The sequence below is a fragment of the Perognathus longimembris genome, chromosome 1 (assembly GCF_023159225.1).
Source record: "Perognathus longimembris pacificus isolate PPM17 chromosome 1, ASM2315922v1, whole genome shotgun sequence".
Lineage (NCBI taxonomy): Eukaryota > Metazoa > Chordata > Mammalia > Rodentia > Heteromyidae > Perognathus > Perognathus longimembris.
In genome coordinates this window covers 72,334,756-72,349,489 of record NC_063161.1, presented here as the reverse complement: position 1 = coordinate 72,349,489, position 14,734 = coordinate 72,334,756, and the positions used below count along the sequence as shown (strand labels likewise).

Genomic DNA, 14,734 nt, shown 5'->3' with positions numbered 1-14,734 from the left:
TTCTTCTTCTTCTTTTTTTTTTTTTGGCCAGTACTAGGCTGTGAACTCAGGGCCTGAGCACTGGTCCCTGGCTTCTTTTTTGCTCACGGCTAGCACTCTGCCACTTGAGCCACAGCGCCACTTCTGGCCATTTTCTGTATATGTGGTGCTGAGGAATCGAACTCAAGGCCTCATGTATACGAGGCAAGCACTCTTGCCACTAGGCCATATTCCCAGCCCAACACCCCCCCTTCTTAAACCTACAGCAGGAGATGGTGTTCCCCCCATCACCCTACAACACAGAAAGCCTACCACAGGCAAGGGACACCCAGGTAGCATCTGGGGAGGAAGCAAAACTCTATCTCAAAAATAACCAGCAGTAGGGGCTGGGGATATGGCCTAGTGGCAAGAGTGCTTGCCTCGTATACTTGAAGCCCTGGGTTCAATTCCCCAGCACCGCATATACAGAAAACGGCCAGAAGTGGCGCTGTGGCTCAAGTGGCAGAGTGCTAGCCTTGAGCAGAAAGAAGTCAGGGACAGTGCTCAGGCCCTGAGTCCAAGGCCCAGGACTGGCAAAAAACAAAACAAACAAACAAACAAAAAAAAAACAGCTGCTGGGTGCTGGTGGCTCACACCTAGCCACTCAGGAATCTGAGATCTGAGGATCACAGTTCAAAGCTAGCCCAGGCAGGAGCGTCCATGAGACTTATCTCCAATTAACCATCAGAAAAGCAGAAGTGGTGCTATGGCTCAAAGTAGTAGAGCTCTAGCCTTGAGCTGAAGAGCTCAGGGACAGCTCCCTGACACAGAGTTCAAGTTCAACAATGACAAAAGAAAAAAAAAAAGCCAGCAAAAACTCAGAGTGGAGGCGTGGATTAGTAGTAAGAGCACCTGCCATGATTAGTACTACTTCCCAAACTCCATCACCAAATGCCAAAAGAAACCTCCCTCCCTCCCTGACTCTCTGTCTCTGTCTCTGTCTCTCTCTCCTTTCTACTCCCTACCCTTTAAACCCAGGGCACTCAGTCCATGATGCCGAGCAGCTGGCTTCTTGAAATTTCTCCTTGTCCCCTGAGGCCAGCTGCCTCTTCCCACAACAGTTTCTGGAACAATCGTGGGGCCTTGAAGGCCATGGGAGGACACAGTGGGACAGAGGCGAATTCAGGCCTCTCTGCAGGGCTGCCTGGTTCCTCATGGAAGAAACCCCAGTTCTGCTTCCTGGGCCACAGAGGCCTGGCACCCAGTGTCTCTGGACCACCCCTCATCATCCCCTGCACCATCCTCTGGGTCAGCATGTCCACCCAGCCTGTTCTCCCCTACACAAGCCACTCTGCCCAACTTCCTCTTCCCTGTAGTGAGCCTGCTCCATGCTCCATGCTCCGTGTCCCCAGCTGGCCCTCAGCCGGCTCCTCTCGAGAGCAGCCACAACAACCATGCCCGCAGTGAGTGACAGGCAGCCTCCTCTCCATTCAGCTGGCTCTTCCAGAACTCACTGCCTGGGCTGGATGGGGAAGAACGCACCAGCCACATCGCGGCAAAAGGTCTCTCGCTCTATGTCACAGCAGGAACCCATCTCGTGCCAGTACTAATGCATAACCCACTTCCACTCTGCCTTCCACCATACTGAGTGAGCCCCAGGACAGCAGTAAGAATGTGGCTTCTATGGCTGGCCTATGGTTAGTGGTGAGCACCTGCCCAGCATGGGCAGAGCCTGGGTTCACGGCTTGCACTGGGAGAGAGAAGAGTGTGTATGAGAATGTGTGCGCATGAATGCATGAGTGTGTACATGCTTATGTATGTAGTGTGTATTACATGTATGTGCATGTGTTTGTGTATATGAGTGTGCGTGTGTGGCAGTACTAGGGATTGGACCCAGAGCCCAGAGTATGCTGGACAGGCACTCTGCCACTTAAGCCAAGCTTCAAACCCTTTCTGCTTTTTTTCATCTAGGATCTCTCATTTTTTTTCCTCAGACCTGGGACTTTGAGCCTCCTACCTCTGCCTCCTGAGTAGCTGGGATTACAGGCATGTACCACTATACCTGGCCCACTTGTTACAACTACTACAGTGAGAATTAAAGGGAGCGACTTTAGCAGAAAACCAAGAGCGACAACCAGAAGACCAGACCTTCAAATAAACCAACTTGCCATCATCTTCAAGGAAGTGGCTGTGGCTCTGCCCAAGCCCACACTGCCAGGCTGTGTGCTCTCCAGAGGGACCCTCCCAGTCCACCCACCCCAAAGTGACAGGAGACAGGGCTGGGTGGCGGGCCATAAGGCCTGAGCTCCTTGCAGGCAGCCTCTAGAGAGCCCCAAACAAAACTCCCCCAGGAGGTGGCCAGAGCACCCTGCCCTCATCTGAGGCTACCTTGTGTGAGCCCCAGAGGGGCGCATTCCAGTCTCAGGAGACCCTCAGAGTGTATGCAGCATGTCCAAAGATGAGCACTAGGTGCTACTCTGGTTGGTGGTTCACTAAACCTAGCTGGAGCCAAACTCTGTACCCCTAGGAGATGCAGACTTCAAAAACAGATCTCTCAGTTCACCTCCAAATTGGTTGTATCACACTGTGTGTGTGTGTGTGTGTGTGTGTGTGTGTGTGTGTTTATACTAGGGCTTGAACACAGGGCTTCACCTATGCAGATTTCTTGCTCATGGCTGGCACTCTACCACTTCAGTCACACCACCAGTCCAGCTTTTTTCCAGTCATTTCAGAGATGACATTTTGCCGACTTTTCTAGCCAGGCTAGCTTTGAACTGCAATCCTCTAGATCTCAGCTCCCCAAATAGCTAGAATTATGGGCATGGTTCACCAGCTTGCACTTTTTTGTGTGTGCCAAAACTGGGGCTTGAACCCATGGCCTGGGTTCTGTCCCTGTGCTCCTTCCTTCCTTCCTTCCTTCCTTTCTTTTTTTCTTGCTCAAGGTTCCATGTCCAGCTTTTTGATGATTACTTGGAGATAGGAGGCTTACAGACCGTCCTGCCTAGGTTGGCTTAGAACCTCAATCCTCAGATCTCAGCCTCCTGAGAAGACCCACCACTGTCTGATATAAGGGTACAACTCCAGTAAAGAAAAAAACAGGAATAAAGGAGAGGTGGGTGGCTGAAAGACAGGCAATGACAAAGGACCAGGGAGACTCCAGGAAGACAGGGGCACAGCCCATCCACTTGGACAAGCAGATGTGTTTGGTTTGTGTTGTTGTTGTTGTTTTTTTTTTTTGCCAGTCCTGGGGCTTGAACTCAGGGCCTGGGCACTGTCCCTGAGCTTCTTTTGCTCAAGGCTAGCACTCTATACCACCTGAGCCACAACACCACTTCTGGCTTTTTCTATATATGTGGTGCTGAGGAATCGAACCCAGGGCTTCATATATATGAGGCAAGCACTCTACCACTAGGCCATATTCCCAGCCCCAACAAGCAGATCTTGATTTAAGTTCATGTAACTTTTTTCCCCCTCTCTCTGGAAAATATGCATTGACACTGAGGACAAATTAAGGAGATGGTTATTTATTTCACCAGAGAAACTGGCTCCAGGTTCCTTTAAATAGCAATCTCCATTAATTCATTTCACATAGAATCCAGTTTACAGAAGTGTGATTTATACAAAACCACATCTGTTACATAAAGCACAGAAAAAGCTTTCCTCCTTGTGGTTGCTAACTACAGAGCCGGCCAGGTACAGGTGGTCACCCGCCATCTCCAGAAGACTCCAGCCCAGCTCTGTCGCCACCTTCATCCACCCAGTTCTCTCCTGTCTTCTCCAAACTCGGTCTTTTTTTTTTTTTTTGCATATTCCACACATAATTCTTTTATTCCTTGAACACATATTCTGTATGGACCTAGTATGTGAGTGGCCCCAGTGGAGCAGCAAGCAAGGAGGGACCACAGCGAAGATGCTGCTGCATGACCCCAGGCCAGAGACCACAATTCCTCAAACCAGGGAGGCAGCAGAGATGGCCAAATGCAGAATTTAGTTTTTGTGGTGCTAGGGATGAACTCTATGCTGAGCAAGTATCCCCAAAACTTGACTATTGTCCCCAGGAACCCCCTACAGCTAGCAGCAAGCCTTCCTTCCTTCCTTGCAGTTCAAAGCCAGTCCAGGCAGCAAAGTGTGTAAGACTCTTATCTCCAATTAACTCAAAAAAGCTGGAAGTGGGGATGTTGCTCAAGTGGTAGAGTACTAGCCTTGAGCAAAGGAACAGTGTCCAGTCTCTCAGTTTAAACACACACATATACAGTTTGTTTTCAGACATGTTAAATAAGAGCTGCCTACCAGATACCCAAGCAGAGCTGCAATTGGCAGTGAGCTGTGCCAGAAGTAGACTTGAGAGTTGGTTCTCAGCTAGATTAATAAATGTGATCAATGTAGATGGGAATTAAGAATGGTAAGGGACCTGGTGAGATAGGGTGCACCTGTAATCCCAGCTACTCTGAGGCTGGCCCTGGGCAAAAGCATAAAACCCTGCCGGAAAAAAAAGCAAACCAGGGCTGAGAATATGGCCTAGTGGCAAGAGTGATCACCTCTTAATACATGAAGCCCTGGGTTCAATTCCTCAGCACCACATATATAGAAAATGGCCAGAAGTGGTGCTGTGGCTCAAGTGGTAGAGTGCTAGCCTTGAGCAAAAAGAAGCCAGGGACAGTGCTCAGGGCATGAGTTCAAGGCCCAGGACTAGCCAAAAAAAAAAAAAAAAAACCCAACCTGAAAACTAAAAGCAGAAGCACAGAGGTGTGGCTCAAGAGGTCTAGCACTGAGTTCCACCTTCTCTATCACCAAAAACAAAAATTAAGCCACAGCTTAAGATTGCCAAGGAATGCTCACAGCAAGGCCTGGAAATAGCCTGGGCTACCCCAATATTGATAGAGCTAGGTTGGGTTGAGTGACAGAAATAGAAAGGTCACCAAACAGAGTTAAGGACACAGGACTGCATGATAGTCTGGACGCCACCTGGAGAAACATCTGGGAGCAACCAGATCAGGGGGGTTTGCCTAGAGCTGAACACTAACCACTGTACTCAATCGTCATGGTGGTCTTTCCATCTGAGGGTGTCTGGGGGAGAGGGCTGCACAGAGGATGTGGACCAGGCAGGCTGCAGGTTTCCAGTGCAAGGAAGGAGGACATATTTGAGTTGAAGATGCCCAGTGGGGGAGATCCGTGGTTCAGGCTCTCTGTTTTCCTCTCCTGATCTGGAGAGAATCCTAGACTGACTGACACACTGAGCCCTGACAGCAACATTTCAATTAATAAAGACCGCTGAGAATCTGTATTGTTCCCATAACCCAATGTTGCCCAGTGGAAATTTATGGTCCACTTGAACCCCCCACTCCTGGGGGTCATTCTCAGAAGCAATTAAACATCTCACCTGTGCCCAATCTTAAAGTATGCATGGCCAGAGGTAAGACCTTTTGCTGCAACTACCAGATTTGACTTCCTTGTTTGACTATACTTAAACCCTAGACACCTCCACACACCCCTCTTTCTACGCTCCTTGTATCTCCAATTCTATTCGGTGCACTTGGTGCCTCTCTTCAGTGATGATTAAATCCTGCTCTGATCTCCCAAGGTGTCTGTCTCCTTTCTCTCCTTTCATCACCCTGATCTTTCCTAACACAGATGAGAGAAACTGAGGCCCGGGATGGGCCAGTGACCCAGCCAGTCATAACACCAGGTGAGCTAGACAGCCCACTGCTAGCTTCTAAGGGATTGAGTCCTCACAGTGAAAGAGGGCACAAGGACACAGGTGCAGTGGGAGGGACAGAGTGGGGGGCGCTTCAGGACAGGCACTTCCACAGGCCTTGAACCCTCTGCCAGTTCTGTTCACCCCAGCCTTTGATTTTCCTGTGCAGACTCTGTTCCTGCTCTTTAGTGCTCGAACCCCAAGGGACTGCTTTTATGTGGTCTTGTTCCTCAAGATCCATTCTTCTCTTAACTTTCTCCATGCCTCTCTTTTGGGTCCCTAACTTTCCCGTCTAAAACAGATAAACTGAGAAAAACTATCTTTTCTATCAAAGTGTGTTGCTTAAAAGTTCCTAGTGGCTAGGCTCTTGCTATAGAAAAAGGTTTGGGATCAGGAAGTATTTTGAAATGTAAGGTTTTGTGTGAAACTGGTTGGTTTCTTTTCAAGATGGAATTAAGATAACCTCAGATTGTTGAAGAAATAGCAAAGGAAGTAGGTATATTTAGAGATTACTTGTACACTCTTAATCTTATTTCAAAGTCACCTTATATAGATATATCTTACCCTACTCAAACTAGCCAATCACAAGCAGATTATGAACTTGAGCTTAACCAATGCAAGCACAGGGGTGGGGCTTGCTGCATTAGGGATACATAGGGGAGCAGCCTGCCTCCCTGTTCTGTGTGCTTGCTTACCAGATTTTTGGCTGATGGCACACCCTTCTGCAGAAGTAAAGTTTTCATTGCTAAGACAAGTCTTTATTTTTGTATCTACTGTTGTGCCTCCAATGGTTCTTTTTTTTTTTTTTTTTTTTTTTGCCAGTCCTGGGCCTTGGACTCAGGGCCTGAGCACTGTCCCTGGCTTCTTTTTGCTCAAGGCTAGCACTCTGCCACTTGAGCCACAGCGCCGCTTCTGGCCGTTTTCTGTATATGTGGTGCTGGGGAATCGAACCTAGGGCCTCGGGTATCCGAGGCAGGCACTCTTGCCGCTAGGCTATATCCCCAGCCCCCCTCCAATGGTTCTTGGAGACAGATACAGACCAATTCATTGAATGAACCATTCCTGGCCTAGAACATATCCCAGAATCAAGCCTATACGTTTGTCCACTGAGCCTTAATGAGGAAACTGAGGCCTGTGATGGTTTGGTAACCTGCTCTGCTAGTATGAAACCTGCAAGCTAAACAGCTCAGCGAGGAAGGCACAGAGCCAGAATTTGAACCCAGGTACTGCTCCCAGCTGGGAGGGGGAATTCATTCACTCCAATGGGCCTCAGTCCAGTCATGGTCTCATGGCTGTAAGATTTCACATTCCAACCAAACAACAGCAGCACAAGCCTTAAGGTCTTACTTGAGTCAGAGAAAAGACAGAAGGGCAGGCCCTTGTCACTATCTGGAGGCCTCCAAAAGTCACCATTCACTGGGCATGGCAGAGGCCCTCCCTACTCACCCCTCGAGGCCTATTGCCTTTCCAGATGGGTTTTATCACCTGCTACAGGGCTGTGAGTTGATGGCTTCCTCAGAAAGCAGGGCCACCAGGTGGCAGGAAGAATGGGAGCTGCCCACAGGGCCAGGGCGGGGCCAGCCCCACCCAGGCCTTCCAGCTCCTAAGGACCCTAACATCACCAGACCCATCTCTCTGAAGCACAGTTCCAAGGCATACATGCTACAATTTGGACAAGGCCCCTTGGTGGCCTGTGTATTGAAGGTTCTGTCTGCAGCCTGTGGCATCGTTAAGAGGCAGGAAACCGACATATAAGGACAAGGCCTTTTCCTGGCTGCCAGGAGGTGAGCAGCTCCCTTCAACACGTGTTCCCACCATGATGCACTGACTCACCACAGGCCCAAAGCAACAAGACAACTGACCATGGCCTGGAATCTCCCAAATTGTTGATCAAACTAAACCATTCCTCTTTTCATTCCTGCTTTTTAGTAGTCCCAGGGTTCAAACTCATACAGACTCTTGGACATATATACAAAAATCTCTCCTCAAAAGTGGGAAACTTGGCTTCTCTCCCTCTGCAAATACTAAAAACAAAACAAAACAAAAAAAAAACCCTGCTAATATTTCCTAAGCACCTCCTTTGCTCCAGGCACTGACTTTATAATGTTCTGGGAGGTTCTATGTCTGTCTCACCACAGAGAGGACAAAACCCTCGTACAAGGAGCCTCAGTAACCTGCCAAGTGAATAAGCAAGAGACAGACTTTGAACTTCAGGACCCAAGCCTCTGATACAGATTTGGAACAATAGGACAATGGAGGCTAGAATTCATGGCCCATGCTGTGTGTATATATGCATGTGTGTGTGCACGTATGTGTGTGTGTGTCTGTTTGTCTATGGGCATGGTTCGATCAAAAGGAACTTTGGCTGAAGAGCATTACTTCATACAGTTCATTCAAGTGTGCCCACACACGTGTGCACAGATGACCTGCAGAAGAGAGGCGTGAGGACTTACATCAACGGTCGGCAGCAGTGTTCCATGATGGGAAAACACTTGATCTTTATTTTCCTTATGCCTTTTTCATGGTTGTCCCCCAAAAAACAACAAATAGTGGTGCAAATGTTTCCTGTGCGTGGCCCATTTCCTCCCTGATGTCACTGGTGATCATGGCTACAAAGTATGAAAATACACTCAGCAGAGGCACCCCCAAATGACAGCAATAGGGACCATGTGCCTGTAGCCATTTCTGGGGCTGAGAAGTCCTGACACTGTAAGACTGCTCACGAAAAAAGAGCCAGGTCCTGATTCCCTGAGCCTCAGTTTGTCCTAATTTGGTAGCATCTAGTCCACACCTACAGCATAGCCACAGAAAAGCCCTGCAAGTGCCACACTGATCTTGGCCCCAAGGAAGACAACGACCTCCAGGCAGTAGGATCAGAAGGTCATGTAAACCTGTCAAAGCCACTTGAGGGATTTTGTTGTTGTCGGTAATGAGGTTTGAACTTAGGGCCTGGGTACTATTCCTAAACTTTTTTGCTTAAGGCTAGCACTTTATCACTTTGAGCCACAGTACCACTTTCCCACTTCTAGTTTTCTGGTGGTTAATCAGAGATAAGTCTCCCAGACTTTCCTGCCCTGGCTGGCTTTGAATCATGATCCTCAGATCTCAGCCTCCTGAGTAGCTGGGATTACAGGCGTGAACCACCAGTGCCTGGCACTTGAGTTTTTAACCCACGCCTTACCTGTGTGCCACACCACCAGCCACACTGCCTCTCCTGGAAATCTTTCTGGGTCTACCCTGGGGCTGGTTCTCTGAGGTTCTGCCCTGTGTACTGCATCATTTATTCCTTAGCCCATGACACTGCCATCCCTTATCTGGAGCCTCCCAGCTCATCCCCAGCAGGGAGGTATGAAAGGCTAACCTGGCTAGTCCCACAGTTTCGGCACAAGCACAAGTGTGTGTGTGCGTGCGTGTGTGTGTGTATGTGTGTGTGTGTGTGTGAATTACCCTGCCTGTCCTCACTGCTGGGAGGATTCCTTCCCCTCAACCCTGCAGTCCTGTCTCCTCTGATGGTCCTTTTCCTCAAGCTCCTTGAGATCCGCCTGTCCCACATGGGTACCTGGATCAATAGGTTTTTGTACATTCTATCACATGTATAACGAGTATTGACTGAGCCCAATCAGCAGATGGCATTGGTCCGTTCCATGGTAATGTTACAGAACACCCAAGGCTGGGTAGTTTTATAAAGAAAAGGGGCCAATCTAGCTCAGTGTTGGGGCAGAGTCCCAAGATGGTTTGGAGCATCCCGTGGAGAGACAAGGAACATGCATCTCTACCCTTTGGTATAGCTCTCCCACACCTGCTCTTGATACCAGAGATGGAGCCCAGAGCCTCAGGCCTGCTGTGCAAGCACTCCATTAACTCGGCAGCTTCCTTCACTCGTTCTCCTACTAGGCCAAAAGCATTCATTCAATCATGGGGTGTCTGATGCTCTTTAATCCCAAAGGCCCCTCTCCAAACATCATGGTCTAAAGGATTGAGGCCTCCTACTACAAAAATGGAAAACAAAAAACAAAAACAAAAAAAACAAAACCCTGACCAGCACCGACTGTTCTCAAACCATACACCAACCAGCAGTGACTGTCCTCAAACCATACCCTTGCCAGCAATGACTTATCTCAAGCAATCAATGTCCTGGTCCTGAGGTCACTACAGTTTTGTTTTGGGAGACAAGGTCTTGCTTTCACTATCCACTATACCTCTGCCTCTCAAGTGCTGAGATCATAGGCAAGTGTTACTATGTCCAGCAGAACTCTTCTAGATATTTTATACACACACAGACACAGACACAGACACAGACACACACACACACACACACACACACACACACCTAATCTGTAAAATGTAGCTAAGTATTCCAGACCTGCCTTTCTCACAAGGTTGTAGTAAAAATCAGGTTGGAAAAAACTTTGTATGTTATAAAGCATCATGCAAATATACACAGTTCTATAAACTGATATGTTCTTTTGTACAAGGATGGGGGTAGTGACTGTTCCCATAATTACAGCACCGGGTGAAAGCAGAGACTCCCTCATCAATCTCCGCAAAGCATCTGTACTTTACCCCAAACATATGGGTTACTAACCGGCTATCCCCTGGGCAGATATCTGATGTCATCAAAAATTCATGAGTGGCAGCAGCTGGTGGACCCACTCTCTCCAATCATTTGTCCCCTCCTTCAGAAAGATAACTAGACCCCACATAATTGGTCCCAACAGTAATCACTTAAAATATACTCCCTGCTCTTCAGGCCAATCAAGAAAGAGTGTAGGGCTGGGTGTGGTGGCATACGCCTATAATCCAAGCTCCTTGAGGGATGGAGGAAGGAGGATTAGTCCAGAAAAATAAAGCACCAGACCCTGTTTAGACAATATAGTAAAGCAAAAGGGTCTGTGGGCATGGCTTAAGTGACAAGAGTGCCTGCCTAGTTAATATCCCATCCCAGCACCACCAAAATAAGCCAGAAACATAAAATCCTGCTGGGCTGGGTACCTCACCAAGGAGCCAAACAAGCCCTCAAGGCCAATGTCAGGCAAGGATGTAGCTGTAATGCTGGCACTGAGGTCAACCCTGGAGCCCAGGGCCCCCATGGGGAGGCCTTTAAGCTAGAGACTTCCCATGGGGCATGAATGGGCAGAGGGAGAAAGCAAGCTGGACTCCAGTGGGAACGGAAGTGGAGTAGGTGGTACAGTTTCCCGGGTGGGGAAGGTTCTTTCAGTTACACAACCCAGGGTCTGTGCTCCTCACAAAGGGCCAGGACAATGGCTTCTGGGTTGGACTCTTCTTGGCTGCTCAATGAATGATTAATGAGAACTGAGTATCACTTTTGTTTGGACTCCAGGCTAAAAGAGGAAATAAGCAATAAATGCACCTCTTCCAGCTCACAAATCTCCAGAGGCTTACTCGTGCCCACACGCCTCCGTCCTGGTACCTTGCTGGCTTTCAAGGCCTTCCTGGTCTGGCTACCACCAACCAGCAGACATTTCCCTAATTCAGAATTCTACCCTAGCTGAATGGCCCAGCCTTTGCCATGGGCTGTGTCCATTGCCCTTCCTGAGACTGTACTACCAAGCAGAACCAACTCCACCCAGCCTTCCAGGGCGTCCAGTCTTCATGCTCCAGCTGAATTCTGCAGTTCCTTCTCAGGCCCTCACAGCCTTTAGAAGTTGTGGCCTTCTGTCTGGGGCCAGCCTGGACATCTGACTACTGACTGGCCTGTGTCTCTACAGAGCATTCATTGAGGTGCTGGGAGCCCCAAGGAGCAGAAGGCCTGGGTTCCATTTCTTGGGGCCCTCACCCCAATATTTGCTATAGATATAATAGAAAGAATTAGTGCTAGGAGCAGTGGTTCACACCTGTAGCCCTAGCTAGTCAGGAGTCAGAGATATGAGGGTGGAGATTTGAGGCCAGCTCAGGCATCAAAGTTTGGTGATACTCCATCTCAAAAATAACCAGTGCAAAAAGGGACAGGCAGAGTGGATCAAGTAGTAGAGTGCCTGCCTAGTAAACTCAAGACCCTGAGTTCCAGTACAGCCACAAATAAACAAATGACTAATTAAATACACTCTGTTGAATTAATGAGGGATAGACAATGGTGGAAATCTCAGCATGGTGCTTCTCTAAGAACAGAAGTCCTAGCTGATCTGAGTGCAGGCTCCTGAGTACAGGGTTAGAAGGGGAGGGGGGGTTGAGGGGGAGATGACTGTACAGCAGCCATCAGACCCCACAGCCCAGGTAACTCCAAGGCAAGGGCAAGGGCCAGCCAGCACTGCATTAGCTCCTGGCTCCCTACCCAGGTTCCAGGGGGAGTCTTTACAGCTACTCCACACTGGTCCAGCCTCCCAGCACTGCCCATCACAACCAGGCTGTGCCTACAGGAAGACAGAACCCCTTCCGTCCCCTGCCTTTGGCAGGCTCAGTTCTCAAGACTGGTCCCCAAGCACAGGAAGGGAGTCGCTCACCTGGCACCTGTCCTATAACCAAGATAAGGCCAAAGCCAGGAGCAGTCAATGTTGGATCTGCCTTCTCTAAGGGATGGAGGTCCCCAAAGACAACCAGCCTTGAATTACGGGACCAAGTTCCCATCCCTGAGCTAGACAGACACTTGTCCCCATAGACAGACACACATACACACACACAGACACATACGGGCCTGATCCTTTCCTCTGTGGCCCTGGGGACCCCTACAAGCACAGATCACCATGGCCAGCCAGACAGGTGGGAGTCAGGCTAGTGGGGAGCCCTGGTGTGAAGTGGGCTCTGCCTCCACCCCAGGAACTGCAGTGACCTGTGCTGCGATACCCACCCCCCTTTCTGAGCCCCCCAAACCCCGGGCTAGCTGCAGACTGCTTCTGTCTCGGTGAACAACAGTCCTCCCTGGCCAACAATGTTTGGGGAATGCGGACTCTCCAGAGAAGCCCCCTGTAACGGCCCCCCAAGGCCTACAAGTGGCCAATCTAGATCCAGCAGGTCGCGGCTGCCCCCACTTTGGCGAGGCCCCGGCGCAGGCCCGTAAGGGGGGAGGGGGGGCGCGGCCGCTCCCGCGTTCCCCGATGGCTGTCCGGAGCCTGGCTGGTGCGGAGGGCCGGCCTCCTGGCCCCCATCAGCAGGGGCCCATCAGGATCAACAAACCAGAAACTTTCAATGGCCCGGAGGCCAGCGGGAGGGGCAGGAGGGGCAGAGCCCCTCACTTACCATCTTGCTCACGTCCATGGCTGACGCGGCGGGCGCCCCCACCCTCGAGATCCCGCGGCCCCCAAATGCTGCCGGCGGCTAGTGCGGCCGGGAGCCGCGCGGAGGGAGGGCGGCCAGCGGCCGGCAGCGCCGGGCCAGGCCGGCGGGAAGGGCGGGAGGGAAGGGGGAAGGGGGAGGAGGGAGGGGAGGGGGCTGTGGAGGGAAGGAGGGAGAATGAGAGGGGAGGGGAGGAGGAGGAAGAGAGGGGGAGAAGGAGAGAAGGGGAGGAGGAGGGGGGCAGGGAGCGGGAGGGGCCAGCGCCGGGTGGGCGGGAGTCCCCGTTAGCTGAGCGGGTGCCCGAGAACCCCTGATTCACTGCAGGGGCGTGGGGGACCCAGGAGGATTGCGGGGGTGGGTGGGAGCCCCTGGACCAGCAGGGGAGGATGTGATCTGAATAACAACCTAGCGGGGAGTGTGTGTGCGCGCGTGTGCATCTGTGTGAGCATGTGTGAGCATGTGAGTCTATGTGTGAACATCTACGTGTGCACTTGTGTGAGCACACTGGTGTGAGTGTGTTAGGGGAATCACTATGGGGCAGGGGCACAGGCCGGCAGCCGACATTCCAGCAGGGCAGGGGGTCCACATGGCCCCTCCCCATTGGGCTCCCCAGACAAAGAGGGGATTCAGGAGTGGTGTGCCTCCAGCAGCTAATTCCCCCTCCCAAATGAGTGTGGGGTCTCCAAACAGACAGCGAATAGAAGGGGGCGGTGGCACAGGTGTCCCTATGAGGGTTCTAAGGTCCCCTTACCCCCAGTGAGCCAGCCTTCTCAACTCCCAGCTTGAAGAGGGGGAGGGGTGGTGGGAGGCTGGGCACCTTCCTGGGGGAAGAAATCCCTTCCTGCAGATTCAGGGAGCCTGGTTGGCACATGGAAAAGGGCTCCTTTAGAGTAAGGTCCCCAGAACAAGCATGACATCTAAGCCTCAAGTCAGAGGTGCAAAAGGGTTTAGGTGCAGTAGTAACTGCAGGGACCTGGATCTTGGCATCTGAGGAAACCAAGGCCAGAATCCAGGTTGCTGAGTAGCCCCAGGCCACACACCTAGCCTGAGAGCGAGTTTCCCATGATGCCCTAGGGCGACCAGCAATTGGGAGCTATCAGCCCCCCACAAACTGGGATTATGGGTGGGCCACACCAATCCCTAAAATGAGATGAGAGGCTCTTTCCAGAGCCAGAAGGCCAGGCCCTTCTCTAAACATAAGAAGGATCCTGCTGAAGTACCTGGCAGCTCCCACTTCTGATCGATGGGAAGGAGGCTGTTTGTCTGCCTCCTGGGGATGTGCCCATGCCACAACTTCAAAGTGATCCACAAGCAGAAATGCAGGCAAGAATCTCTGGGCTTTTCATTTTGTGATTGCTCCAGCTCCGGGTCACAGATCTCTGCACCCAGGTCCCCCTGTCTGATCCCCAAGTATCGACTGCCCAATCCAGGGCAAGCCTGGCAATGGCGAGCCTGTGCCCCAGCAGGGAAGTTAGGAGATCCACTCCAGTCTGTTCTAGTGTGCTGGACTCCTAAGTGCCCCCCCAACCCAGGCCCACTAGGGTGAGCCCCACTGGGCAGTGGGAGGCAAGACAAGGGCATGCCTCAGTTTCTCTGTCTTCCAATAGGGATGCCAATGGAAGATCTGAATTGCCCACACCCAAAGGACTGGTTCCTTGCAGGAATGGGTTTTGGATCACCTGCTGCTTTACCAGGGCTGGGGATGCAGCTTGGTGGTAGATCCTTACAAAAGGTGGTAGATCCTTACAAAAGGCGAGTGGCTATGCCCTAGTTGAGGCTTCCCCCTACTGGTGGCTGGTGTGCAAGATGACCCCACAAATACCACGCCAGAGCTGGGATGTCAGGATGCTG

General features: G+C 51.0%; 1 protein-coding gene across 2 annotated transcripts in view; it reads right to left on the bottom strand.

The window, feature by feature from the left end:
* Hip1 (huntingtin interacting protein 1) overlaps positions 1 to 14,734 on the bottom strand; it is an 87,067-nt gene that overhangs the window by 37,426 nt on the left and 34,907 nt on the right. The window contains exon 1 of one of the 2 annotated variants that reach the window (XM_048369037.1): positions 12,848 to 12,978. The exons of the other annotated variant lie outside the window; for it this stretch is intronic. Coding sequence (XP_048224994.1) covers positions 12,848 to 12,865 — 18 coding nt within the window. The 5' untranslated portion in view covers positions 12,866 to 12,978. Of the gene's footprint in view, positions 1 to 12,847; positions 12,979 to 14,734 lie in introns of those variants that run through there. 2 annotated transcript variants of the gene reach the window in all.